The following is a 27,865-nucleotide window of genomic DNA, read 5'->3' on the forward strand; positions in this document are numbered from 1 at the left end:
CAATCCTGTTTACAAGAGGAGAGGAAAAAGAATAGGGAAGTCAAACCTGATCTACAGTATAGCTCACTGCTGCCCCCTACTGTAATAACAAAGCCTATAGAAATCCAAGAAGCTGAAAAACTGACAAAAAACACAACCATTTAAATACTTTTTAGAGCTGTTAAGACTTCAGGTTTGCAGTCTTTATGCATAAAATTGCCAAAAATATTTTATCACAGAGAACATAATGTATTGTAGTCCGCAGCCTTTTAATTTAGACCAATTTGTTTTTGGTTCTGGGTTGTCCACTACTTCGGTGCCACTCCACCATGGGGTGGCTCAAATAAATAAATAAATATGTTTTTCTTTTATTTATTCTAAACGCTAGTAGGGATTTAACTACACAAAAACACAGTTTCATAATTAGTGCTTGTAATTTCATAATGGTTTTGTTCAAATCTGTAGAAACTATACTTACAGGGCTGTTACATGCTAAGTTTTATTGCAATGAGTATTCAGATTGTTGTGTTTTCACCAGACAGGATGATGTATGTTGTTTTGATTAGCGTTACTGTAAAATGCTTTGAGACATTTGCCATTAAAATAAATAGAACTGATAATGCAAATCTTTCAGTTTTATTGATTCAATCTACTACGCATTCCTCTGGTTTATTTACATTCAAGTTGTGCTATGCATCTAAAAACTGAAAAAAACAGAATGAGGCATTCTTGTCCCGATGTGAAATATGAAATGTCAACCTAATTATGTACTTTAAATTAGCTTACACCATGAAAAATATTCCCATCAAACAGTAAATTAAGCAGATCAATCTTTTCTTAGTTCTTAATTGATACATGAAAAGTTAGAATTAAATGGATTTCATGCCAAAAGTGGTTTATTTGCAACAATATTGCAGGGATGAGGTACTGGTGGCTAGAGGGCACAATAGGAGAAGCTTCCTAGGTTATGAAATATGAAAAAAATAAATAAATACTGGTTTGTATAAAGTCATCTCATTTGACTCAGATATTTGATACTTCTTGATCATATTTATACTTTACTATTCTTTAAAGAATAGAGATTTTTACCTTATAACTATATTTACCTCAAAATTATAAGATACCCATGTCATAGGTAGAAGATATTTCTCAAAATGTTGATTGAATTATCTTGGTGTTACTCATTCTTTTATTTCCATCAGAGTGGCACAAATGGGTTTCCATATACTTATACTGTCAAATAAATCTTCCAAATTTTTCAAACTATGACTCAAGCTGCTTAATTAAGTATGAAGCAGTTTTATCATATTATATTCATGCCCACTCCCACTGACAGGTTTGGTTAGGAGAGGAGGAAGAAGAATAGAAGTGACTGCAGGGAGTCTCCGGAGGGCTGAAAGAGACAGTAAACTAAACCACGAGAAAATCCAGATCACCTTGAATTTGCATAAACAGTCTTCAAACGGCTGCACAGAGGGTATAAGTGTTAGCCGTCTGTGCCTGAATATCTTCCCAGCCGTGGATTAGTATCGAGTTCACTCAGGTCATTTAACACTTAAGACAGTCTCCAGGGAACCTATTCATGTTGGACAAATTGTTTTGCCTTTACGGCAGCTCCGCGCTGCGCCGGGGTGTTAGTGGAGTTCTAAGAAGTAATTTGCCGCCTGCAGTGCGGGACACTTTGCACCCTATTCCTTCTGTTCAGATGGCCGTGCTGTATCAAAAACACAAAAATGGCAGCAGGAGCAACACTCGCGCCAATTACATGAAAACCGTCAGCGGCTGGGTTAAGGTTCCAGTGAGGGGCTCGAGACGGCAGGGAATAATGAGCGAATGCTTTTCCGTTTTCTTCTTTTCACTTTAAGCCAAACAGACATCTCAGAGCACATATGAAAAGTGGAACACAGATCTTAATGATCCTGTGAAATATGAAAACTTTGCAGAAGTGGACATACCTTGTCAAGTTGTCAAAGAAATCAGGAACTTATTGGGAAAAATTGCCTGTGTATCTTAGGCAACAAAAAGCAATTTCCCCAACTGTATGTCAGTTAAATCTGGCATTGTGACATTGCAGAGAGCAAGAAAAATGCATCTCTACTGCGTCCTACCAAGAGGGATTCGCTGGGTGCAAACATGCCTCCTGTTTTACACAAAATATAGATCTGCAAAGGATGTCTGCCTGGGTAGAAAACCATTGTTGTTCTCCGAAGGATCCTTAAATTTGAATTGCATCAGGTGAGCCAACAATACTTCTGATCCAAAGGAGTGATCATTATCCCTGCAGAAAAACATTTGGAACGAAATGCATCCCCAACTGACTACAGCATGACTGTAAAATAGATTTGTTGCTAACTAATTATGCATTTCCCATGCAATTTATAACACAGCAATGCCTCCAGTAACACTTAACTTCTGGAGCTTGATTAATGGCACCGTGCTGGAAGCTGGGAGCCCAGAAATAGTAGGTGTGGGGAAGGAGACTCACATTGCCAGCATCAGCACTCTGGATCGACTCCTTCTGTCACCCGCTCTCCCCACTTCCCATAAAACTAAAATGAGGCAGGTTTGGAAAACAGCCTTGTCCGGTTTGTCAGGGAGTGGGACTTGTCGTAAATATCATGTTTGTCGAGCCCCAGAGGAGAAAGCTGTGGTGATAGCGCTCATCATCGCCATAGCACCTCGTCTGCTGGTGCCAGCTACACCGAGTGCGAATGATTGTTTCAGATAGCGATAATTCGTTGCAGTGTAAGGTGATGGTCTGAAGCTTCAATGAATGACAATGCTGAATCAAATCAGCACAGCTCTGATAGGGTGAATGATCAATACCATTACCATCAATTATAACTGGAGATTGTTTGGGTACAGAATTTCTAATAATTTACCTGTTCGTCATTGGAGGGAAGGTGCTGCATGAAAAGCATAGGATCCGCTTTTGTGATTCATTATCCCATAACCCATTTCTGTTGGCACTGTAAGTAGCTTACTCATCTCCATTGTTAACATGTGCCGTTATCATTTGTTTCAATTACAAGCCTTTATGAGCAGTGATTTATCAATGCTGTTGCCATTCGCCGACTGATTATTTGATGACCCTCTTTTCTTCCCCACAGATCAGTAATGCTTTGTTTTTATCCCACCAAAGCAGGAAGCTGAGGCACAGTGCATTCAAGCCATTTGTAAGTCTTTAGTTAATAATCGTACAATTATTAACTAATCATGAGGGACCAGACAGAAAATTAGCCACTTGGCTACAATCTCATTCATTTACATTTCATTAATATGCATTGCATGATTTCTAAACTATCGTCAAAACAAATATATAGGCTACTAATTTAAAATGCAATCTTTATATCTCTTAGACTTATTTGTGTTTTTTGAGATTACAACCACAAACTTCAGTGTATTTCATTAGGATTTTATGTGATAGATGAAAACAACAAATAAAACCTATAAAATGTTTTGAAAAAGTGTGGTATGTATTTGTATCTAGCCCTTTATAAAATAGATTGTTGTGCCCATTCAGGCTGCATGAAGAGTGTCTGAACAGCTATTTTTTAAATTCTTTCCACAGATTCTGAATCGAATTTTGGTCCGACACAGAAAAAGAGCAAACCAAAACACCAACTGAAATTTAAACCAGCAATCCAGCCAATGTGAGACAGCATGCTTCTCCTTTGATGATATCTAACACTGTTGTGATTGTTCACTCAGGGCCGCAACTACATATTTTTGAGGTGGATGCAAACATCATCATTGTAGGCTAGCTTAAGCTAACCTGAATATTTACAACTCTCTTGCTGATACACGGACATTTCTTACCTTCTGTCTTTCAACCACTTTGAAAAGCTTTTCTTCGTCTCTCCAACATCTTTATCCTTCCCCCTCTTCCGTTTTCTGTTTTGGGCCCCGGAGTTTTTTCTGCGCCCCATCTTTAGCTCCCTGTTGTTGAGGCATTACTACAAATTTAAAAGAAAACAAAACGCGCCTCAGCCGCTGCCCAAGCTGCCTGTATGGGAGGGGGGCGCCTAATCAGTGCTGTTCCTCTGTTATTGATCATTTCATACACAAACAGCTGTTAAGTACATAAAATGCTGACTATATAAAAAATAAATTCCCCACATCGTTTTTGCGCCCCCTCTAGTGCAGCGCCCCTATGCATTGCATACACTGCATAGCCACCTTTTGCGCCACTGTGTTCACTCATGCCATGTTCTACATAGCTGCATCTTAGCTTGTTTTTAGATGCCATCATATTCATCAGCGATTATTTGGAAACTATAAAACCGTTATGGGGCTCAAATAACCCATCCTCTAAGTGATAAACGATTAGAAGCCATTAAAGTCTGTGCATCTGCTGCATGTTCACCTGACTGGGCACACAGTGCGGTCGTTTCTTCACATTTTATGCCATCAGATGTGAACTGGAAAATATGAGGCTTCAGATGAAAGTGAAAGAAGGGACAATTCGGAGTATTCTTCTGGACAATTTACTGATCTAACTCAACAGCGCTCCAGTGACTTCAGTCCCGACTGAATCAGCATTAACACGGCAACGGCATGATCATTTGATTCATAATGAAGCGAGACGCTGAAACCCAGCTGCTGCTCCAAGAGTCATGTGCCATCTTCCTAAATGGAAGATATCAACATGAGGCGCATATGAAAACAGCAATGCTTCCGGACTGTCAAGCATACTTATCACTCACTAATCTCTCAGTTGGTTTATGCCAAGCTGCCAAGGACATGTTCATTTAGATAACTGAATCAAAGCATGTTTCTCACAGAAAAAGAAGTCTCAACTCCATGACATGCTTTGGTGGAATAAGAGAAAAGCTTTTCTGTGTAACCCTAATGGAAAATATTAAAAATTCCAGCACTTTTATTTATCAAATTTAACAGATCATGATCACTCTCGTGTGTGACGGACTCCACAGCACTTTCCTTTTCATCCAGGCATAATCAGAAATATTTTAACTCTCAGACTTCAATGCCACCAACTTGAATAAAAAAGACCTGCTTTGTCAAGGTGGTAGTTGCCACATTTCTAATTTAATTTAATGATTAAAGGAGCTACATAGAAATAGGCCACAAAGGAAAATTAAGCTGAAACATAATTAGCAGAGTGTCACTGAAACAATCTGTTGCTGTCAGTTTTTATAACAACAAACTAGAAGTCTTGAGCAATAGAAAAGTTAATATTCACCAAGTCAAAATTTATGTTTTAAATGATCTCAGTTTTGTGTCTTTTACTCTAATCTTGTCATCTTCAGTATGTGTATTTAAATTATCTTAAAATAAAAGAGTTTAGCTACACTGAAGTAGTTTTATGAATACTTGTATTTTTCACCTAGTATGGAATGACTGTGCAACATACAACTTCAGGGATTTTTAAAAGTGTGAATTGCACATTTTAAGTTATTGTGGATTTTATCCAATCCACAGGACTGAAATGATACAGAACCTTCTCACATACATCAATCAAAACACTAAAACTCAGGCCAATAATTACACAAAAATAGGTTTAATATATGAAATTGTGCTTAAAAATATGATAGCGTGGGGGTGCCGTGGTGGCGTAGGGGATAGCGCGACCCGTATTTGGAGGCCTTGAGTCCTCGATGCGGCCGTCGCGGGTTCAACTCCCGGACCCGATGACATTTGCTGCACGTCTTCCCCCCTTTCCTTCCCCGTCTCCTGTCAGCCTACTATCATATAAGGGACACTAGAGCCCACAAAAGACCCCCTGAAGGGGTTAAAAAATAAAAATAAAAAATATGATAGCGTAATATGCATAAATCAAGAATTCATCTTATCATTAAAGATTATTTGGTCTCTGTGATGGAAAAATTACATTAAGGTCACATCTGCTAGTCATGTTATATGAATGATTGTGAACTCTCACCAAAAGAACTATTTGGGTTACATGTAGAAGGTTGGAAGTTGTTTCCTACAGCTGCATCAGAACCAGACTGCCTCACCCCTTGTTGTGAATTCTTTATCTTTGGTATAAAACTCATGTGTTGTCTCTGCCTGACGGAGCTTTTCACCCAGACCTGCAAGTTGCAGAGAAATTGTTTAATTTTTTAGCTAAGATGTTTCTGTTGGTTTACTGGCCCTTCAGAAATATATTTTGTCCACAGTGAAGATAGTTCAACATAGACGGAGTGCACCAATTAGGACCCAAACCTCTGCTCTGAAACGGGGATGTTCAGAAGAAACAATGAAGACCATAGCTAGCCCATCATATTAATTTATGCTTGACAATAAATTGTTTCAGAAACATTTGTGATAGTCATTTTGAGACCATTTTCAACTAACAACGATAATGGCATTATAATGCAAGTACATGCTCTCAAAGATAAATAAATCTGTGATTTCTAATAAATACTTGACACTGGAACTGGAAGACTTTAAATATCCAAAATAATTAAACAAAACAACCAAAAACAGGGCGTGCCGTGGTGGCATAGTGGTTAGTGCGACCTGTATTTGGAGGCCTTGAGTCCTCGACGCGGCCGTCGCGGGTTCGACTCCCGGACCCGACGACATTTGCTGCATGTCTTCCCCCCTCTCCTTCCCCGTTTCCTGTCAGCCTACTATCATATAAGGGACACTAGAGCCCACAAAAGACCCCCTGGAGGGGTAAAAAAAAAACAAAAAAACATCCAAAAACAACAAATTAAAATAAAAACCTCTGCACGACCAAAACAATGAATAAAATTGAATATGAAGTCTCTTAAACAAAACTTCCCTCCAAAAACTTATCATTGACAGGAACAGACAGAAAAAACAGGAAAAACTGCCATTTCAGACTTCATAAACAAAAAGTGCAAATGAACATGAAAACATGCAATGCTAATGCAAGAGAAACACTCAGTATCTCATTTGCTACTCCTAGCAGGACTCTCGTGTTATACTGTAGGAGACTATGTGCCTGCCAAGTACCTGACACAAGAGTTCAAGTACCTGATGGCAGAGTTCACTCCTCCTTCAGCTAAGGAAAAGAGAAGGGGAAGGGTCCAACAAAATTGATACAAAGCGTGAAGGCTTTTGTCATTCAGTGTGATAAAACAAGAGACAGGAAGAAAACAAGCAAGCATGCAAATGGTAATTATGGAGCTCATTTTAATTTATCATGCAGTTAATTGATTTATTGCTTATTATGACAGGATTAACTATCAGAACACTATACTAACTCTTAAGTGCAGTGATAGAAGAATAAGGGTTCGTGTGAGGAGTAAAAGACAGATCAATATCTTCAAGTTCTTCAACTTTACCTCAAATTAAAGCCTAGATTGATAAAATGGAAAAATTATTGCAATAACTATATGGACTAAGCCAAAAATGTTAAATCTGTGACAAACAGTTCAGCTTCTTAAAATTAACTATTTCAGAAAATGAGAAACTTGTTGATGTCTCAAAAAAAAAAAAAGTGTGGTGAAACTGAAACTGGTAAAGAGACATTTATCTAAGTATTAAGACTATGCATACATTTCGGTCAATGTATAATTTCTATCCTGTGTTGATTAGAGAAAAGTCAAAATGGAAAACTTTTGCACCCACCTCATAAAAGCTACATGTTGAATGTACCTATTCACTTGAAAATAGGCTAAAAGCATCATCACAAAAAATCCAAAGTGCTATTAGTTCAGTAAGCATGAGTGGACACAAAATTCCAACAGGAACTATGCAATGAGTAAAAACTTAATACATTGCCCAAAATTAAAAATACTCTGCCAATAAAAACTTAAAACCTAACTTCATGAAGAAAAGCCACAACATTGCCAACCCCTTCCCCCAGGCATCTTTGTTTCTCAATGACCAGTGTATTTAACTTGCAAATTAAATTTTTGCATACACCAGCTCTGTTAATGGACTATTGGTTACTGCAGAAAGCCAGCTACTTATGAAAGTGTTGGGTACAGTCACAATCAACAGATGGTGAGTACTGCCCACCCTACCGCCCCCCAAGGCAACACTAAAACTGAGCTTGTGAAATCTGTCACAATCCATGGTGGTAAATGTCTCGCAGTTCCTGCAAATGCTAATGGAGCTCATGTGAGGTCCACTGCTGGACCTCACATGAATAGAGTCCAATTTAAAAACTGACACCAACAATTTCTTCCTCCTGTGGGGGACAAAGAGATCTCTTTTTTCTGGCCTGCAGACAGAAACTTGCACATAAGTAAAGAAGAAACCATTGACATTCAGACTGCCATTGTGTCTGTCCCTTCTGAGAGTCGCTCCCCCAAAACATATTCCATCACAGGCCTGGATAACACCTGCCATTGCTGGCAAACGTTAGCTCTCATTATACCAGAGTATGTGGATGACGTTAATTATGTTGTCCTGCTATTGAGCAAAATGAATTTAAACACGTAGGGGTGCTCATATTGGACAACTTAATGACCTCCACTCAGTCGGAATTGAACTTCAAAAGTGGCTTTGAAAGCATTAAGAGGGGAGTAATGATGTGGCTTTATTTTATTTAACAAGTCAAAAAAAAAAAAAAAAACATTGCTTTGCATAAACTACCCAATCTTTGTTTAACCCTGAATGTACTGACAGATGCTGACACTACAGCCATGCAGGAGATCATTCACTGCTGGTTTTTTTGAAGGCCTCAGAGGTTTGTTGGAGAACACTGGTGAATAAACCACATCTTTCGAGCATACGTTCACATCAGCCCAGCTTAGTCCACTTTAATCAAACTGGAGAATTTGGTAAGGTGTGAAAGCCCAATCAAGCTGTACTGCGGACCAGAAAAGCGAACTTTGGTCCACCTAAAAACCTTGGTCTTGGTTCAGTTGAAGTGAACTCTGGTGCAGTTTGAATGCAGACTTGAATGCCAAGAGGACCAGCGACCGCTCCAAAAGCAGGTAGTGGATTCCAGCACAAGGCATTCTGGGTAAACGCAACCAAAACAAAAATGGAGAAAGAAATGGCTTGTGGTCCTTTTGTCAAAAATAAGAGATGGCATACAATTGTGAAAATCATATACCACTTAATTTTTGTTTTCATTTCCTTAGAGAGGAAGTTGCGCTCAGGGTTTGTGTTGTTTCCATTTTAATATATAAAAAATTTAAACCTTAATCCTCTTTCAACTTCACAATAACCAATGGTGTGGTGTTGGTCTGGAACATAACGTTCTATATAATGTCTCATTTTCCCCTACCCGATCTGGTTAATGTTAGTTTCAGTGAAAAAGTAGAGGATGAAAATCAAACATTTCCATGGGCTGTTTAAAAGAAATGCATTTAAATAACAGAACCAAAAACTTGAGAAGCTCAGAAGCAACTTTTAGCAAGGTCTTTCTCCTTAATTAGCTTACAGAGCTTTGGTCTGTTCACAGACTTCATTAGAGAAGGCAAGGTGCTTTAATTCTATAAAGCTCAGACTCTTCAAACAATCAGCAGCTACAGGCTCCTCCTAAAGCCCATCGGAGCCGGCTGAAACTAAAATTACTGATGCCCTCAAAGAAGGATGAGGCTAAAAGAAGATAGGGTTTTTAGGTATCTGTTTCCTCAGTTTGTAATTCAGGCTGATTAAGAAACACCAACTAATAATACCATTGGAAGCTCAGCTTTAGAACACCAAGACGTAGTTTTGGATAGAATTGCCTGTAGAATTGCTGGAAAAACCAATTAAAGTAGCAGTTGACTGAGAAAGATTTTCACAAAGATTTAGCAGGCTGGCAAGTCCTGGGGATTGTCTTACTAATCAAGAGGTTATGACCTTTGTGGAAGAAAAAAAAAAAAAAACAATCCAAAAAACTTTCTACATCACCACCAAAAGGTCAAACTGAGCACCCCTGATAAAGATGTGTTGAAAAACACATTTTTATATTTTTATTTTAATTGCAGTACCATAATCTCACACTGAGAAACAGAAAAACAAAAATGTATTCAGTTGGAGGAAAAAAAAATTCTTTGCACATCGTTGATGCAAATTTCTGGGTTCTCTATGCTCTCTTCTGAAAGTTACAAGACTTTTTTTGCAGATTACAGGAAATTGTGCCAATAATACTCCCACCCTACTACATAAAAGGTTCTCAAATTAAAGGTTGGGTTTAATTTTTAGTGCAAAATTTTGCTCCGACAAACATTTTTGTGTTTTTTATACATCTGTGCCAGCATGCAAATAAATTTGCTTAAGCTTGCATTTTCAACTGAGGAACAGAAGAATGGAGACTTGTAAATTACTTCCAACAGCAAAGCAGTTGGAGGAACAAATAGAAGTATAAAAATATATTACTTGTAGAAATGTTGAAGGTGAGCATAATCATGATTTCTGCTAGAAGATAATGAAGCTAAATTTACACTAAAAACCTATAGACAGTAAATGGAACAAGAGACAAGTTTACTCATTAAAGTGGCAGAAACAAGTGCAGATGCAGACTTTTAATCTGATGTTGTGTGAAGGCAAACAGCAGACAGAGTTGAGAAACTAAGTGTTAGCCAAGGTCCTGAGTTGCAGCTGTGCTCATAACATGATGCATTATGATAAAAACTGCCTTGATCCTCAACTTTTAATCTATTTTGCCATTTTGGAAGCAAAACGATACAACAAAATGAAAGTTTATTCGATTGCATAGGTCCATCCAATTCAAGACGAAGCACTTCATATGCAGAGTCCGTCCACAGGTGCTTCATATGTTTATTCATGCCTGTTAGTTACTAATTAATGGTTTTGAACAGATAATCTCTTCCTATGAAAAGTTACGTGGCATGATAAACAATTAATACATGGCACTGCTGGCTTCTAGCGTTATGCAGATAAGTGAAGCAGCAGAAGATATGCAAAAAAGCCATACAAAAGCAAAAGCCTTTTGTCAAAATCGAACAGCAAGCACATCAACAACACATTGAAAAACAAAAATATAAAAAATGCTGCTAGCTTCTTTAAAGGTAAAATGAGCTGATAAACTGACAATGCCAGTACTGTATTAGTAGAAATAAATGCAATAAAGAGATTTACTAAGCTGGAATTGAAACAACTTTACTGTAGTAAAAATGTGAAGTAGAGCAAACCGACAATTATAAAGCTATACATTTACATTTATTTGACATGTAGGAGCTAAAATGTTCACTTAACCCTAGACCTTGCAAGACTGTCTTTGATGCTTGACTCATAAATGCTACGAGTTCATCCTGCAAGTTAGATAAAAGAAAAGCTAAAAATGTATGCAGTTCTAGGAAAACAGAATGTGCTTTCACATTCAAGCACATTCTGAGATATCAGGACATAAAGACGTATTTATGAAGTTTTACAATGATTGAAAACAAACCTCAAATGTAACATGAACAATAGATACAGATCCATCATTTTTTATACAGAGATGAAGGGAAAACCACACACTTGATGCCAAGCAGCAAATAGCTGGGTGATGATTTCCTCTGCTCTTCAGGCCTAAAGCATGTCAACACAATCAATGTTAGGGTGGAAAGACATCAGCAATAAATTTAAAGAGCTTCTGATTGTGTATAATCAATCTGAAAAGTGTTATAAGGTCATATTCAAACGATTAGAAGTTTGTTTTTTTTGCAGTGAGTGGAAAAATATAATCATCCATTTCCTCCAAGATACAAATAGTTAATCAGCACAGCAGTGTTTGTGTGTACCATGACCTTTAAATAGAGCCAATGAAGAGTTTGTCCTCATTCTGGTTTCTGTCATAAACCACTCACACCAAAGTCAGATTGAGGTTGCATTAGTGAGTTACCATGCCAAGACAAAAAATGAATAAATAAAAATATTGGATTGAGCATCAAGACCTGCTGTGTGAATGCAGCCTGATGCTCCTCAAAATTGTGCTCCAAATTCCCATCGGTCATTAGATTTCTCCAAAGAGCCCAAAGGATGGATAAAAGGAAACAGTTCCCCATCTTTCAAGCAGGAGACGTCCAAATATTCTTGTTCAGTGTCGGGCTGTTCAATGTTCAGAAAAAAGGAAAAAACAAACTTTTCTAATACCATACTTTTAAACATAAAGGTTTATGATGATTTTATATTAGAATTACATTTATATGCATTTATAACAAGTACACTGTAAAACAATTTGTAGAACTTAAATAATGTAACACTAAAAGGCATCATTTTACATTGCAGTGGGTCTTTGCTTTATCCAGTGTGCTTCAAATTTTTTGCTGTGATATTATGTTTCTTTTAGTTCTCATTTTGACTGCTTGTATGTTTTCGTGCATTGTCAATCTAAACAGCAACACACCCAAAGCCATAAACAGAGACTGCAAACAATTGCCTTCTGTCTAGTTTAACATGATTGATGAGATCGTTAGACAGGAAACTCCAGAAACAGCGATCTTTTAGAGTAGCAACTAAATGTGCTGTTTTACAAGAAAATATTCATACTATATTTATTAAAATGCGACTCCCATTTGAATGCAATTTGCTTACTTATTTTCATAGTTCTCCAGCATTTCTGAAAGATTTGTAATGCTCCTTGTTTGATTTGAAACCACTCAGATGTTTCTCGAAGCAAATGAAACTACAGAAAACATGGTAGGGTTTCGTTTATCAATAAGAAACCAATTTTCAAATAGATTACAACCAAGCTCTGGACCAATTTATCCACCAAAGTAAGCGCTAAGCCTAATTTCAGAACATCGAGAAAACATAAGTGAACCATTAATTGAAGCTATACCACAAAGCGGCAGAATGATCCCAGTCAGTTTAAAGATTTACCCCATCAGCAGTTAAGCAACGACACATGTGACCAGCTCACGTTCAGATGCTTCTGAAGGAGGAGGTAAACAAATTATCCAGTTATGTGGCATCAATGACGAAGTGCATTAGAGCTGGAAGCTCAGTGGGAGGTCACACAGTAATGATTTAAAGACTGAAGACCGGACAGTGGTGATGCTTCATTATCTGGTGTAAGAACTTCCTTTAACAAAACTGTGTCCAACAAAGGCTTCTTTCTATTTTTAGTAACACACAAATCAAGTTTCTGAATTCAGCCACCTTAAAATTAACAACTTAACATTGTAGATCAACAGCAAACACATTAAATACAATACCTGCTTTCACATCCATTACTGCAAGCAGTTGTACAATCACTTCTACCAAAAAAAAAAGGAATCATTAAAATCTCAAAATAACTGATGTGGTGAACTAACCAGAACTGAGCCGACCCCATGCAGGCACATCAGACAATCACGCTACTCCAAATGTTATCCATTAAATTTTTTCCCCTAATTGTACAATTTATAAAAGTTGCTCATCTTCTTGGTTTTCACACATTTTACACACAGATGGCAAGAATGCTTACATAATATCCAAGGGAAATTGGGAAACGATTTCACATCTTTTTTTTCATCCCTGCTCAGATTGTACTGCAGCAATATGTGATTTTTTTCTGATTCAAGGCCAGATCTGCATCCTTCATGCTTGAGCAGCAGACAAGAGGGCTGATTGCACTGCATTGCTCCTGCAATTTACAATATTTAAGGGGGTCAGCAAGTCAAGGAAAGGAGCAGAATAAACTGGGTCTACTGCATGTTACAAGCACCTGGGTGTTGTCATTGACAAGTAGACATTCAGTAAAAAAAAAATTTAGATTGATGTGCTTTTTTGCTGATGCCAAGATAGAACGTCCTCTGCAAATTAAGTCCTTTAGGCACATGTCAGAACAGAAATTAATTTCTGATTAAAGTCTGAAATGTTCAGTCAAAATTATACCAGAAGCTTGATTACTACAAAATGGGTGTTCAAAGCATGGCTTTCTAAAATAAAGTTAACCAAATATTAAATGGATGTTTGTGCACATCTGACATAACTGTATAATAAGCCATAACATAAAAAGACTGTCTACTGTATCAACGGAGATGAGTTATGTATTATGAGTAGATTACAGATTTGTGATAGGGGACTAAAGAGGAAGCTTAAACAAAAAAAAAATAAATGTTTGACTACCCTGCTTCTGATAATGTGCCAGATGTAGAAACAAAGCCTGACCGAGTAGATGAGGAGACATCTGAGAAAACGGACTCAATTTTCTTCTTTTTCCAAGTTAAAAGCTGAACCAAGAGCTTATTTCTGATACAAAAGTAAACAAAATAGAGCAGAAATAGGTTTAACTTTTATTTCAAATATTCAAAACTTTAAACACAATGCAGTAGCAGAACATTAATAATTTCAATTTTAGTAAAAAAAAAAAAAATACAAATTACCTGTTAGATGTTTAATTCTCAATACCAAAATGTGAAACCTTAATTATCTAAAGCATAACTAAACCAAACAGAGCAGTGAAGATTATAAAAAAATATTGGGTGTTTTAAAGATAAAATTCAGAGTGAAAAAGGCATGTGACAATATGACAAAAATTAAAGCACTGTCATTTAATAGAGAAGTGATCCTTTAAAGTGTCTGGTTAAAATGCACTTTTTGCCACTGCTCCCAGTGAGAGTTTTCAAGCTGGGCTGTTCATTACAGACTGTTTAGTCCTTGATCAGACATTTGACAAGTGATTAATCAGGCAGGTGGCCTCTGTGGAGCAACTGAAAGTTAATTTCCACACTTCTGTGTGCGGAGATGAATTGAAAGGATGTTCAGACAGGGTATCTAGCTTCATCATGCTTTCAGGGTGGCCTTTGGCCCTTGCTTTTGCAATGATTACATCCACCATGACAGATCCGCTGCTGTCTTCATCGTGCATCAGTACACAGCGCACATCTGAGCAACGACAAAGAGCTAAGACATCAAACTGAGAAAATATTGCTTTTGGAAACACAACATCCTCCTTTGCCAGACCAAAATGGGCATCTGTGAGAAAGAACTGGGCCATTTGTTCACTATGAATGTGGCAACTCAGGTGCACAGCCACACTGGTGTACATCAATAGCTGCAACTCTCCAAGAGCGACTGTCGCTTGATCAATATTACAATGAATAAGATAAAGCAGATCAATGAGACTTTTCTGAAATCGACAGTAAAGCCTTAAACCAGAGTCCAGCTGCATGTCGGGTACATAGACCTTACAGTCTAGGGACAATTCCATCAAGTTGTCATGAAGCAATTGGTACTGATGGAGCCTGCTGTCCCCAGAACAGACAGCACTTAGTATGGCCCAGCACAGCTCTTTGGTTTGCTTCTGGCTGTAGGTATAAACACCCAGGATGCTTTCCTCTGTAGTGCCTATTAAACGTAAACTTTGGCCAGCAAAACCTATCAGTACATCCCTCAGCTGCAACAAAGGGAGGTGATGGAACAAGACCAGAGCCTCAGAGTTGGCAGTCAGTGTGTAGAGATCCGTTTTCGTCACAATCAAGAGGCCAGGCTTTGGATCAGGTTGGCTACATTTGGCTACGTTCAACCAGTGAAGTGCTATGATCCTCTGGGAGGAAGGCACTGAACAAGAGACTGACTGTACAACACCCATCAGATCTCCCAGTGGCAGAGTCTGTAGCTTCAGAAGTGGATTAGGAAATGTTATCAATGTCTGAATGCAATCAACAGTTTCAGCCTGATCTACATCTTCAGTTACTTGGATAACATCCGTCTTGCAACCATTGCTGTAAGACAGAGGGCTTCTTTTTTTCGGCATCAAAGGCTCTGAAATAACTTCATCTTGTTTTATTTGAAAATTATTCCCATCTTGCTTTTCTGGTGACTGCAAATCTCTCTTGCAGAAATCCCTAGACACTTCCAGCACATCACCTTCCACTTTTTCTGTCACGCTTTGTCTTAGTGTCAGGGTTGAGAGTTGTGTGTTGTTGGAATTATTGAAGTCCTGAATCATAAGAGCTGTCTCTTTGGGCTGAAGGGGATGAGATGTATTCATTTGGATGTACTGTATGAGGGGCAGAGCTTTCACAACAGAGAAAATGGGACTCTTACTGATGAGCGAAAAAGCAAAGCTCCCTCCGACCATGAAGATATGGCTGTCCTTCATTATAGACAGAACATGGCTAGACAAGCAGGCACCAACAGGTTGTAATTTTGCAGTTGTCAGCTGGTGCAAAAGTGCAGGAGATCTCCAAAGTAGTCTGTGTGCATCACGAACAATACAGGACACTTTTCTAAACAAAGAGCCTAGCCCTAATTTTCTAACTGGGTTTTCTGCAACTCTTTTGATCTCCTTCAAACTTCCAGCTTCCTCCATCTCACCACAACTCTGCTGGTGCTGGAAAGCAGCGTCTTTGAGTGGACAGCAGGCCACCTGCCTACTAAGTGGTTTTCTGTTGAACTGAGAATAAGTGCTGGTCTGTGGGAGGACCAAAAAGGAGCTTCTTCCTCCACTACTTTGCAGGTGGGACATGCTGCCTAATGAGTTCCCACCAGAGCTGGGTCTCCCCTTATAGCAGTCTGCGTCGACACCTTGGATCTCATTAGCATTCCCTTCTGGCTTCATGCCACATCCATCACCGGGGCCCAGGACACATGTCTGTTGGAGGCTGCCATCCCCTGATGAAACTTCCTCTGTCTCACAACTTGCAATACCAGCTCCACTCCAAGACGTCCTCTGCGGGCTCTCAGACACGAGTCCTGGCCCTGATTTATGACACAAGTCCCTCTCCTGCTCCTGGCCATCCCAGATGCTTCCTTGACCCTGAAGTGCATCTCTGCCCGACTGGAAAACTGTTCGAGGGACGGGGTCTCTTTCAGGATTGGCCTAGTTTATGTAGTGAGGATAGAAAGGAGAAATTAAAAGGAAATTAAACTCTTAAAGATAACAGAAACAAAAACCCTGATTTATGTAAATGATTACAAATTTCTGGCCCTGCTGAGAAGAAACCGATTTAATTCAGTTCACTTTGGAAGCTAACTTTTATTTATGCATTCAATTACATTTGGATGCATAAAGACAAAATGAGGGGAAATGAAGTGAGGAATTACACGGTACATTTATAAAAACAGAAACACTTGTGTGCACTCACTGCACTGTGCCTTAACAAACCATAATTTCCTTTAAAGCCCTACAGGAACATGTAGAAGGGTCTGAATATGTGCATAACAAGCAATGGGAGAAAGTGCTTCATGGCTCATAAATCTGCATTGGGCCTTGATGGAGATGGGCAAGCCTTTGAAACTCAGTTTTGCCAAGACAAATTAAACTAAAACACCAGTAATGGAGATTCACTTTTAGAGCTAATTCTTATACCTTTAATAACTACGCATTGGCAGTATGAGATTCTCAATGTACAATGAATGAGTAAACTGTTTATTTTTACTCAAATTTTTACTCAAACTGAAATCAAACTTTCTGGTTATTTTTTATAGCCATTATAATTAAAGTTTTGTTGTAGTTTCTATGGTCTCGGTTGATCAGTACAATTTTGCTAATCTGCTCATTATAAATGGTAAATGGACTGAACTTGTATCACACTTTTCCAGTCATTTTGACCCCTCAAAGTGGTTTACACTAGAGTCACATTCACCCACTCTCACACAAACATGCACGGATCTATACACTGATACGCAGATCGGTAGGCAATTTATATAGACCAACACAAGTACAACAAAACTTATATTAGGCTGGCTAAGCTAATTTAACCATCTAAATATTTAGTGACTGAAATTAATTCATCAGCAGTCTAGTCTAAGGACCGTTGCTGAAGGTTGTGAATTCAAATAACCTTGGGCCAAATTAGCCTTCTAAAAAATTCAGTTCATCATTTAAGAGAAATTACAAACAGCTGCATTATTTTTTAAATTTATAAGGAGGTCCAATATTTATCCCATTAAGCATAAGGAGGCACAACACAAATTCAATTATACTGCACGACAGTCTATTGATGCAGTTTATCATAGGGTTTTTATTGTGAAAGATAAAATTGTATGCACACAAACAGATCACTTGATCAAATATGAACAAGTATATAGAAAATGCACGTTCCGCTAAAAAGATGCTTAAGTAAAAATATGAAGACATTTCGACTCCCACTTAAATACACAAAACTCAAAAACACTCCTGCAGACAAGTTGTGATCAGTACAATGTCACAGTAACATTGATATTTGCTTCACTATTGCCAGATGCTAGGTGCAGTTTTTCCAATTTCAAGAACTTTATCTTAAATTTAGCAAATAGTGATGGATGGTGCTCCTGTAGGAGCCATCATGTTTGATCTGTTGCTTCCTCTGCCACTGTCCATGAGGACATTTTGCACATAGGGCTTATTTTATTTATTTATTTATTTTTGCTTTGGGGACTTGCCTAAACTTGCAGAACTAGTCATTTTAAATCTGTGCAAATGTTTGTGTTTTTAAACAGTGACTTTTTCATATCTCGCTATAACTTGAAACCGGTAACCAGCCCACAACTAGTCACTACTTATTTCATGGTAAGTCCCTGAAACAAACATCTTCACTTAAATATACATAAAGGGTGGATTTTCAGGTTAATTTAAAATGTACTAGTTTTAAAAACACAACGATTTAAACTTTGCTGTACTTTGATTAGCCCATTCCTTACAATAACTTTACCTAGAGTGCAGTTTGTTTAAAGTGAAAGAAAAAAAAATACATACTGTAATTTGGATCTTTGTTGGAGTAGATCCAAGACAAATTCTCAGGTCTTTGGACTTGCTTTCGAGACCCAGCACATCCATCTGACTGCAGTCAAGATCAAATGAGAGAAATACATTTTACATTCTTTCACAGGACTAAAAACTACATTCTGATTAGATGAGAGCATTATACTTCTGAAGTCCCATTCTTATGTTGCTATGCTCTTTGTTTAAGAGCAAATTTAATTATTTGATGTAGTGTTGACACCAGAGAACAGTTGGAAAAAGAAAGCACCAATAACCCTCATCACCACCACACAAACAAAAAAATATTCATTAGATTTGAAAAGCAAACACCCCAAATGGCCGGATGAGATTAGAGACACTCTACTAGCTATGAAATTAAATAGAATCTGTGCATGATGATTTGAGGATTTACATACAATGCGCAGAACTCCAGAGGGAGGGGGCAGGAACCAAGTATATAGCCCAGAATGATTTTTGACAGTAAACCACAGCTTTAGCAGGGCTTTGTGTGTGTATCAGCAGATTGCCAAAGTGTGAAAGCAGCAGAAGTAAAGCATTGGCAGCATCAACAAGCGGGACACAGTTCACGTTCTAGTAACGATTAAAGGATTTTTGCAAATCCTAAGGATCGGCTCGGAGGATGTCCTGTACGCATCGATGCTTATCATCTCACAGAGAAAGGAAGTGTTTTAAATGTCCAAATTCTGAGGCTTAGATGCAAAGGTTTGCAGTGTTTTCCCTTCAGGTCCAACAGTGCAACAACTACTCATTCCCCGACAGCATCACTTCCCCCAGCTGGCTTCACTTTTATCTGGATGCTACAGTTGCATCTGGTTAGGCAGACATTGCTCAACTGTTTCTTTTTTTCCTTTTTTTAATCAGAAGCTCCCTTTCAAAATTCAGTGGGGTTGAAAAAGTTAATATATCTGTAGTGTATGCCTCTGTCTCATTTAATAAATTTCCATAATAGTTGATTCAGGAAGATGAGCTTACAGCCAACCCAAAAAAGGTGAAGGCCAAGCACAACCATTTAAAAACCTAAATCTCAAAAAGTCACAGCAGTGACATACAAGACCAGAAAATGTAGAATAAACTTTCAACTATGCTACAAAATTTCTCTTAATCACCCTGAAAGTAATGCCAGCTTTATTTAAAAGAACAAGTTACAGTTTGAGTTATCCAAAGGTTTTGCAATTGGTCTCACTTAGAAGGCTAATCAGCACCAGGCATTTTAAAAGTGACCAATTTCCTATATACCTCACCTACAGAGAACCAAAGTGGACTTTTAGAACACAACAGCCCATGTGAATGTTCCAAAGACTCATTTGAGAGATTTATCTGAATACAAAATAAAATACTGATCGGTGCACACAATCCAGAAAGAATGTAGACTGGAATGCACACTTTCCAAATAGGCACCGTTACACATCCCTCATGTCACTCTCAGCACCAGGGTCCGTCTTAAAGATGCATCTTTGTACATACAAAGATATGTCACTACAAAGAAGCATTTGTAGTGTCCACTATCAGACACTACAAATGGTTGTTCGTTTCCCTCAAGCAAGTCTTGACTTACAAATTGAGGGATGGACCAAGCCCTGAATTTTGTGCACTTTTAGATGCACGGCAAGAAATCATTTCCAACTTTTTTGGCATAAAAAAAAATTTGTTCTAAAGATTAGCTTCACATTAGTTCAAATATTGCAGGAAATTGAGACATTTTTGTACTTTGCCATCTGTCAAAGTGAGCGTAAAGCTTTAATGTCAACACTACAAGCCAAACCTGAATCACATCATTAGCAGGACTCTGAATGACCTCTTCATACAATCTGTCCTTTGATTCAGGTGTGTCCATGTTACAGATCAAAACATTGTAGATCCTAGAGTTTAAAACTCCTGTTGTAAACATTCCTGAACATTGTAAAACGTCCAAGAGTCTATTGTTCTACCCTAAGATCTCTGCAAAATCTGATAACCTGTTTCTTCTAGACCAAAAACTCATCTGTTGTAACATTTTACTGTATACTGGACGAAAGTTTTTGCCGCCTCCTACCAAGCAACATCACTGGCATTACTTTCATTTAAATTGATTTTTGTGCAATAAATATAACTTCTCCCAAGTATGTAGACAATTTAAATTTGGGTCATTTGCAACATTTGGTCCATTATTGGGTATTAGCCAACAGGATGCAAATACATGTCTGGTAATTTTACCAATTCATTACAAAACAAAAACCACTACTTTACTAAACAGAATTTTGCTTTAAACTGACAAAAGGAATTAAATTATATGAATTAAAAATGAATAATTTTTTTGTAGAGCTGCTTAAGGTGTTTAAGATTTTTGACCGAATACTTGAGGTTTTAATTACGTCAGTCAGCCCTAAAAGCATAATAAGGTGTGTAAAGCTATGCTGAATTTCTGCTTAACCTTCAACTGAGGGATATCAGGAATTCAAGTGATGTGGTCAATACTCATCAAGCTGCTTTTGTTGCAAAGGAGCACTTTCCTTGAGCATCTGCGGGTCAGTTCATTGATATCTTGTGTCGCTCCCAGAGTGCAACATATCCATAGCCGGCGTTTGAATTCAAATTTGCTCTTACTGCTGAGGGTCATTTCCAAGATTATTGAGATCAATTCTGCCCTTGCTGCAAGGGAGTTTATGCCAAGTGAGGCAAGAAGTGGAACAAGAATAGAATATATATCTGAGCTCACAGCTCGTCTCAAGAGCCTAAATAGATGTTGGAGGCTAGAGAAGGAAAAGTAAATAAGTGCAAAAGTTTAAAATTGAATGTTGCATGCTCAGTACAAATTGACATCACCACTGGAATACTCCTGTCTTTAAGATCATATCATATTTTTCAAATTGAAAAGCTGAGCCAAAGTGCTGATGCTGAGCTGTTAAACATCCTCAATCTGTTACAAATGGGTTGACTTCCTTCATCAATATAAATACAATGACTTAAGTATTCACACCCATTGAAATTTTTCCGCAGACATTACCACTAACATATTGGGATTTGATACAAGACTAACACAAAGCACAGCCTAATTGGGAAATTGAAGGAAGAACAGGTTCAACACATTACAATTTAATGTAAAAAAATATATATTTGTTTTCAGCTACCTTTCCTCTGACACCCTGAAATAAAATGAGGGGATTTCAGTCACTAGAATTGCAATGCCGGTAGATTTTTGCAGCAGCATGGAAAGGTGGTTCTATAAAGTAATGACTCTTTATAGAACCACCTTCGGTTTGGTATGAACAGAAATGCATCGAGATTTCTCCCTCCCACCTCACTTCAATAACATGCAGCACTTTGTGCTGGTCCAATGTATAAAATCCAAATAAAATACATTGCCATGATAAAAGCAGTTCGAAAGGTATGAATACTTTTGGATAGCACTACAACAGCCTTGTAGTAACAATGTGTAAATTAACCATTTCACATCTAAATCAAAGAGCAGTAGATCTCAGAGAGCTGCAGGTGTCAAAGTGAAAGCTATATTAATCACACCAGCAGAAGGTTAACTTTTTTGTAGGGTTTCTACAGTGTGAAGGAAATTACACGTCAAACTTCCCCATGTGCTGTAAAACATCAGGCCTAGCAGATCAAGAGAGACAAGGGGAGGTGTCTCAAATTGCTCGCTACCTCAGGCAGTGGTGAATCACTGATGGGAGAATTGGATTGTGGACACTAATTCAGCGAACACTGAGACAGTGACAGATCAATGAACTGTCACACAATGCCAAGGCCGTGGCAGGGCATAAAGATGTCACAGAATGCCTCAGACTTGTGGCTGGTATAGTGTGTAGAAATAACAGTCAACTCAAACTCTGATAAAATGTGTTTTTGACAGTTTTTACTAAAGCTCAAGGGACAGTCTGGACGCTCAATTATTCTGATATTTTTAGAACTAAGAACTAATTATGTACAAAGATGACCTTTTACAGCAAAAAGATATGCCAAATTCAAATTTGCATCTCCAGATATTTGAACCTTGACACGCCATTTCACAACTGCTATGGTGTGACAAATTAATCACACATTAAAAAGGTTTGGGTCATATTTTTACAGCGCTTTTATCTGTCTCAGTCATTTTATTTTTGATTTATTATTTTATTATCAAGAATATAAATGGGAGATGTGAGAACAAACAATCCTTAAACATTAACCACAATCCAAGGTGATGAAAAGATTTAAACTGCTGAATGTCATTGTTGCAACCATAAAAATAGAGCAATGAAGTTTGTCCATTTCTTCAGGGTCTAAGATGCTATTAAGAGTCAGACAAAATGCAAAGTTAACACACTTAATGTAATGACAATGAAAATTCATGAAAATCTGCAAACAGAATGACTGCTTTTAAAAGGAACCAGTCCCTGAAAGCTTTCTTCAGTCAACTATTGTTACCACAAAGGAAATCCAAGAAAGACCACTTCTTTCAAAGCATATCCAAATCAACAATTTCACATCTACAACTTCAATAACAATTCCAAAGGAAATGAACAAATGGATTGCCACAACTGCAGAGCTTGCTTGAAGATGGTAGCAGGTATACAAGATATTTCTCAACTCATTGTAGGACAGAGGTCTTAGAATGCATGTCTGATGTAAAGGAGGACAGAAAACCACTTCTGTCCTAGAAAAGCATAGAAAACAAAATTACTTTCTGCAGAAAGTACAAGAATTGGACAACAGAGGCCTGAGATTTTTTCTGAAGACACCACTTCAGGAAGAACCAATATCCAGCATGATTTGCATTGGTCTTTAAATATTAAGATCTAAACTGTAAATACGTATGCTTGATAAACTTCAGGCACTTCTGGTTTTACAAACAATTTAATATTGCACTTTAATTTACTATCCACATTTCTGATATGTTTTTAAAGTAAAGTTGAACTACAAAATGTCTTAAAACTTGTGGTCTCAGGTATAAACAATGACTCTTGACAGAAGTAATTTCACCTTCAAAGCTGCAGTATGAAACTTTTATAAACATTTTTATACAACTTGAAAATTACTCTCTGCAATGGAGTTTGCCACGAATGCACAGGCTAATTAGCATGCCCACCAATGAAAACCATGCTAATCTATGATCCAATTTTGGGTTTCTGCCAGTGAATCAATCCCACCCTTACCAAGCAATTCTAGAGAGTTAGCAGCTTATGTTAAAAAACACTGGCTCAGATCAGAATGTTCTGACCATCTGAAGTCTGCTCCAGACAGCCAGACAAATGATTTGTTTCAGCTCTACTCAAGTAGTTTTTGTTTTTTTTGTTTTTTTGGGGGGGGGGGGTTGGGGGGGGGTTTAAAGGTACTGCTCCTTTACAGAACAGTTTATATGGCGAGCCTCACCAGTAGCAACCCATTCAACTATTCTACACAAAGTTCAGAGTAAAATTGTTAAATACTTTATTAATGGTGAAGAAAGGAATATCTCCAAGGCATTTTGGTAGGTCAGTTGTTTGTCGTCCACTATTTTACTGTAGGTCCTGCCAACTACTAGCGAGATTTTATAATAGTCAAAAGTATAAATACTGTATCTTGGGACCTTGTTAGAGATTTGAATGAAGAGGCAATTCTGGAAAGGTCACATTTGGCTGTTCACTTAAAAAAAAAAAAAAAAAAAAAACAGGAACGATTGGAACTTGGTTGATTCCCACTCAGCATGGAGCACTGAACAAATACTTTTTGCATGTTCTCTCCTCTTACAATAATACCACCTTGATTTATGGCTTTGATTTGATCCACATACCTGATGAATGGTGCTCTGTGAGTAGGTATTGTGCAGACTGAGAAGGAAAGAGTGAGGAGAATTTTACAAGATGCCAGCATACTGCATGTTTTACCCAGAGTTTTGCAGCTTCACTTTGGATAGATTCTCTGCAGATTTGGACAAGTCAGTCAAAGACCGGGAAGAGGAAGACAGCAGCCCGCTCTGCAGATAAAAGAGGGAGAAACAACTAGAATAAAAACCTGTCTCAGAGTTTGAAATGACTGACAACTGTCTATGGTGGATTTAAATTATACAATGCCTTGCTTTTGGTATATACTGTATATCATCAGTATTCCTGACAGTTTCACAGAAGAATGTAGCTGAAATAACGAACATTTAAAAAAATGTCAAAAAATATAGTTTAAGCCCCTCTACACCTGTTAATATATTTTTTTTTTTTTTGGTCATGTGCTTTTCCCACATTTAGACAGTAACATGATTAGAGTTGGTCAAAATTCAGAAAAACCTTTGATTACAGAAAAGATTACTAAAATATGACAGCTTGGGTGTTTAAGATAATCTTAAAGAGTAATTATTGAACTCTTGCAAATCTATTTAGAGCGAATGTTAAATACCAACAATTGACTGGAACCACGAGAAGCAAAATAAAGATCCTACTAGCACAATCATGCCTGTGTATTCACTGCTCATTCCCTTCCCCTCGCTCTGCTCCGCTGCAGCTGGTAGTGTTGCAGAGGCAGAGGAGCTAAATTTTTTTTCTTCAAATCATGTCTCATACCATCATGACATAGTAAGTTTTAATGGGGTTTTTTTAAGTTACATACTACAGCTTTCAGCACCTGAAAACTACTGCAACGTACAGAGGTACATGTATAAAAAAAATGCATAAATTCAGTATTTTGTGTCAGTCCTTTTAGGAGCAATAGGAATATAATTACTGTTTTGTATGGAAGCAGTCATATTATGCTATATGCCTTTCCTTTTAAATTATTGCATCAATACAGTGAAACTGTTGCCTTTTTACTCTAGGCCATTATACTCTGCAAAACTCATACCGACCCATGCTCTGTAGTGATTCATTTCAAGCGATTTCATTTTCCTTTCTTACAAAGCCAAACTCCTCTGTTTTGTGGAAATGAATGCTGAAAAATAAACACTTATAAAGTTTCTTAAAAATGTACTGTTCTGTGTTGGATAAGGAGCTGCAGGTGAGGAAATTATATTAAACTGTTTAATTCTGCTGCACCAATTCAATCCTACAACACCTCGATATAATTGAAAGATTGGAGGAGTAAAAACGGCTTTTGAGTCTTCTGCACCTGGGTCCTTTCATAGAAAACATCTGTACTTTTTTATAATATGCAAAATCAGTTCCACAATAGCATGATTTTGCAATTGTGATGTTAAACAGTAACGATTAAAACAAATCACTACCAGGAAATGAGATGACAAAACTATACTGATGGATATACAGAGTTTACAGTGTCAATATTCACTGCAGGTTGCAGGCTTTCAGCTTTTAGTCATGGCAATAGAGCACAGGATGCTGACTTGCTTTGTAGAAATTAAGATTAGACAATGCAGATGACACAGCAATGTTTCTTTTGGGTACCGACTGTACCTGCTGTTTCTCTTTCAGTTGTGAAGCTTTAGCTGGGTGGTTAAACCGCAGTATGGATCCTCCTCCTAGCTGTATAATTGCACCTAAAGGGAACCAAATAAGTAAAGCGTAAAAAGTCAGAAGAAATGATAGTCGAAAAGCAGCAGGAATCCCTCACAGCGCAGACTTACGATCTTAAACCTTGTAATTCATTATAAATGCAGCTCTAAATGCTGAAATAAGCATTGCTAATAAGATTCTCCTAAATTGGAGAAAAGGAGTTCCATCTCTAGTATCTATTATGCATAGAAACAGCAGGGATCTGGCCCAAGGGAAGCATGGAAAACTTTCCATGCTTCCATGACTGATACAGTAACTTATTGTCTACACACCAAACTATGAAAACTCACTTGACATTTGTTGAGTTTTTCCTTGAGTGAATTCACTGCTGAAGAAAATGAATCAGTTGTCATGAGGAACATAATCTCTCCAATATGATTGACAGTGGCCTTGACCAGGAGGATCAGTTGTCAGAGGAAATGGTCCAAGGAAGCTTCCAAGTCTTGTGAAGCTGAAGAATTTTGGTGATATGGGGGTTTATATATCGGACCTAAATTCATACAACCGTATCCACAGATTTTCTCTGGGTCTTTTCTCTTCCTCCTCCACAGCAAATACTAATCCTCCAACTACTAATGACTTCTGACGAGTGACAAAGCACCAGAAAACAACCTGTGATAGATTCTACTTGCTGTTGGACTGAAAATTACTATCATTTGTGAAAAAAAGAAAAAAGCTTCAGATGCAGCTGTTTTTGACAAGAATACTGGATAAATTGAAAACCTTACAAAAATAACAACTACTATAGACAGGCTGCACTCTGGCTGGTTCAGTGTGCAGCTTTTATCTCTTGAAAACCAAAGCAATATGGATGAGGAGTCAGAAAGTACTTCAAGCTTCCAACCTCAACAAACAGGGGCCGCTCAGGGGGCCAGAGTTTCAACTAGACTCTCTTCTATCCTTTGAAAGGTTAATGCTCTGGCCCACTTCAAAACCTGTTGCCCCTATCAACTCCATCTGCCAATTAAATTGAGGGCTTCAAGCTTTGTCTAGAGCTTTGTCCAGGGCCCCTCGCCCTTAAAAATGTTTAGCAAGAGAAATGGCATCTGCCCTGTGAAGAGCAGCGTTCACAATCCACTCATGACTTAAGTGTGTTTCCATGGGGAAGCCAGCAACAAAGTGGATTTCATTTGCAGATGAGATCCAGTGATGTCATTTCACCTCACTCAAAATGGATAAAAGGGTTATTGACTCCAACAAGCCAAATAATTGTGAATCTAGGAGAGAAATCATTATTATAGTCATGTCTTGCACCATCCCTTCCCCATATTTATGCAAGAATATCAGGAGGAAAATTAGATTTAGCTGAAATGCTTACCCTGAGTCAGCTGGCAGGGATGTGTAACCGCAGAGCCGTTAACTGAACACAGTGCGCCATCCTGAGGGAAGAGTGTAACAATCCCCCCACAGTTCTCAAGCAGACAACGTTCACGGGGGAGCTCAGGTCCAGAAAGCACTAGAAGACAGTTTAGAAAGCTTTGATACCCCAGCAGCAGAAGATGTAACATGAAGATTTAAGTGTAGTGACCTTTTTCCTCACCAGTTTCCTGACAACATGAGGCTTCATTTTGAATCCAGGTTTTGCCCTCCTATGGTGAAGGGGGGAAAAATGAAAGCTCAAGTTTTCAAATGCACATAGTAGAAAAGGTGCATATTGTTTTTAGTGCCATAAAACCTAATATCATTAAAAAGTAGAACAGATCCATTTTGGTTCTTTCAATACAGTAATTATGAAACTTTTCTAACAAAAGCCTATGGAGTCATGCCTCAAACAGAAAGATGCTACTGCTGCTTTTTTTTCCTAGGTGACCAATGTGTTTTGTTGTGCGTAACGTCAATTATCAGGAAGTTTATACTTCCTGCTTATCTATCCAATTTATGGTTTGTTTTATGGTTATTTAAATATTTATCCACTCTAACACAAAAATTA

General features: G+C 37.9%; 1 protein-coding gene across 1 annotated transcript; it reads right to left on the bottom strand.

Annotated features, from left to right (window-relative positions):
* Window positions 1-14,174: 14,174 nt before the first annotated feature.
* LOC116712807 (uncharacterized) lies at window positions 14,175-24,410 on the bottom strand. Its single transcript, XM_032552648.1, has 3 exons — window positions 24,328-24,410; window positions 18,467-18,551; window positions 14,175-16,609 (listed from the first exon to the last, which is right to left on the bottom strand). The coding sequence occupies exons 2-3, from the start codon at window positions 18,545-18,547 to the stop codon at window positions 14,447-14,449; spliced, it is 2,244 nt and encodes a 747-aa protein (XP_032408539.1). The 5' UTR covers window positions 18,548-18,551; window positions 24,328-24,410; the 3' UTR covers window positions 14,175-14,446.
* Window positions 24,411-27,865: the final 3,455 nt, after the last annotated feature.

The sequence above is a fragment of the Xiphophorus hellerii genome, chromosome 22 (genome assembly GCF_003331165.1).
Source record: "Xiphophorus hellerii strain 12219 chromosome 22, Xiphophorus_hellerii-4.1, whole genome shotgun sequence".
Lineage (NCBI taxonomy): Eukaryota > Metazoa > Chordata > Actinopteri > Cyprinodontiformes > Poeciliidae > Xiphophorus > Xiphophorus hellerii.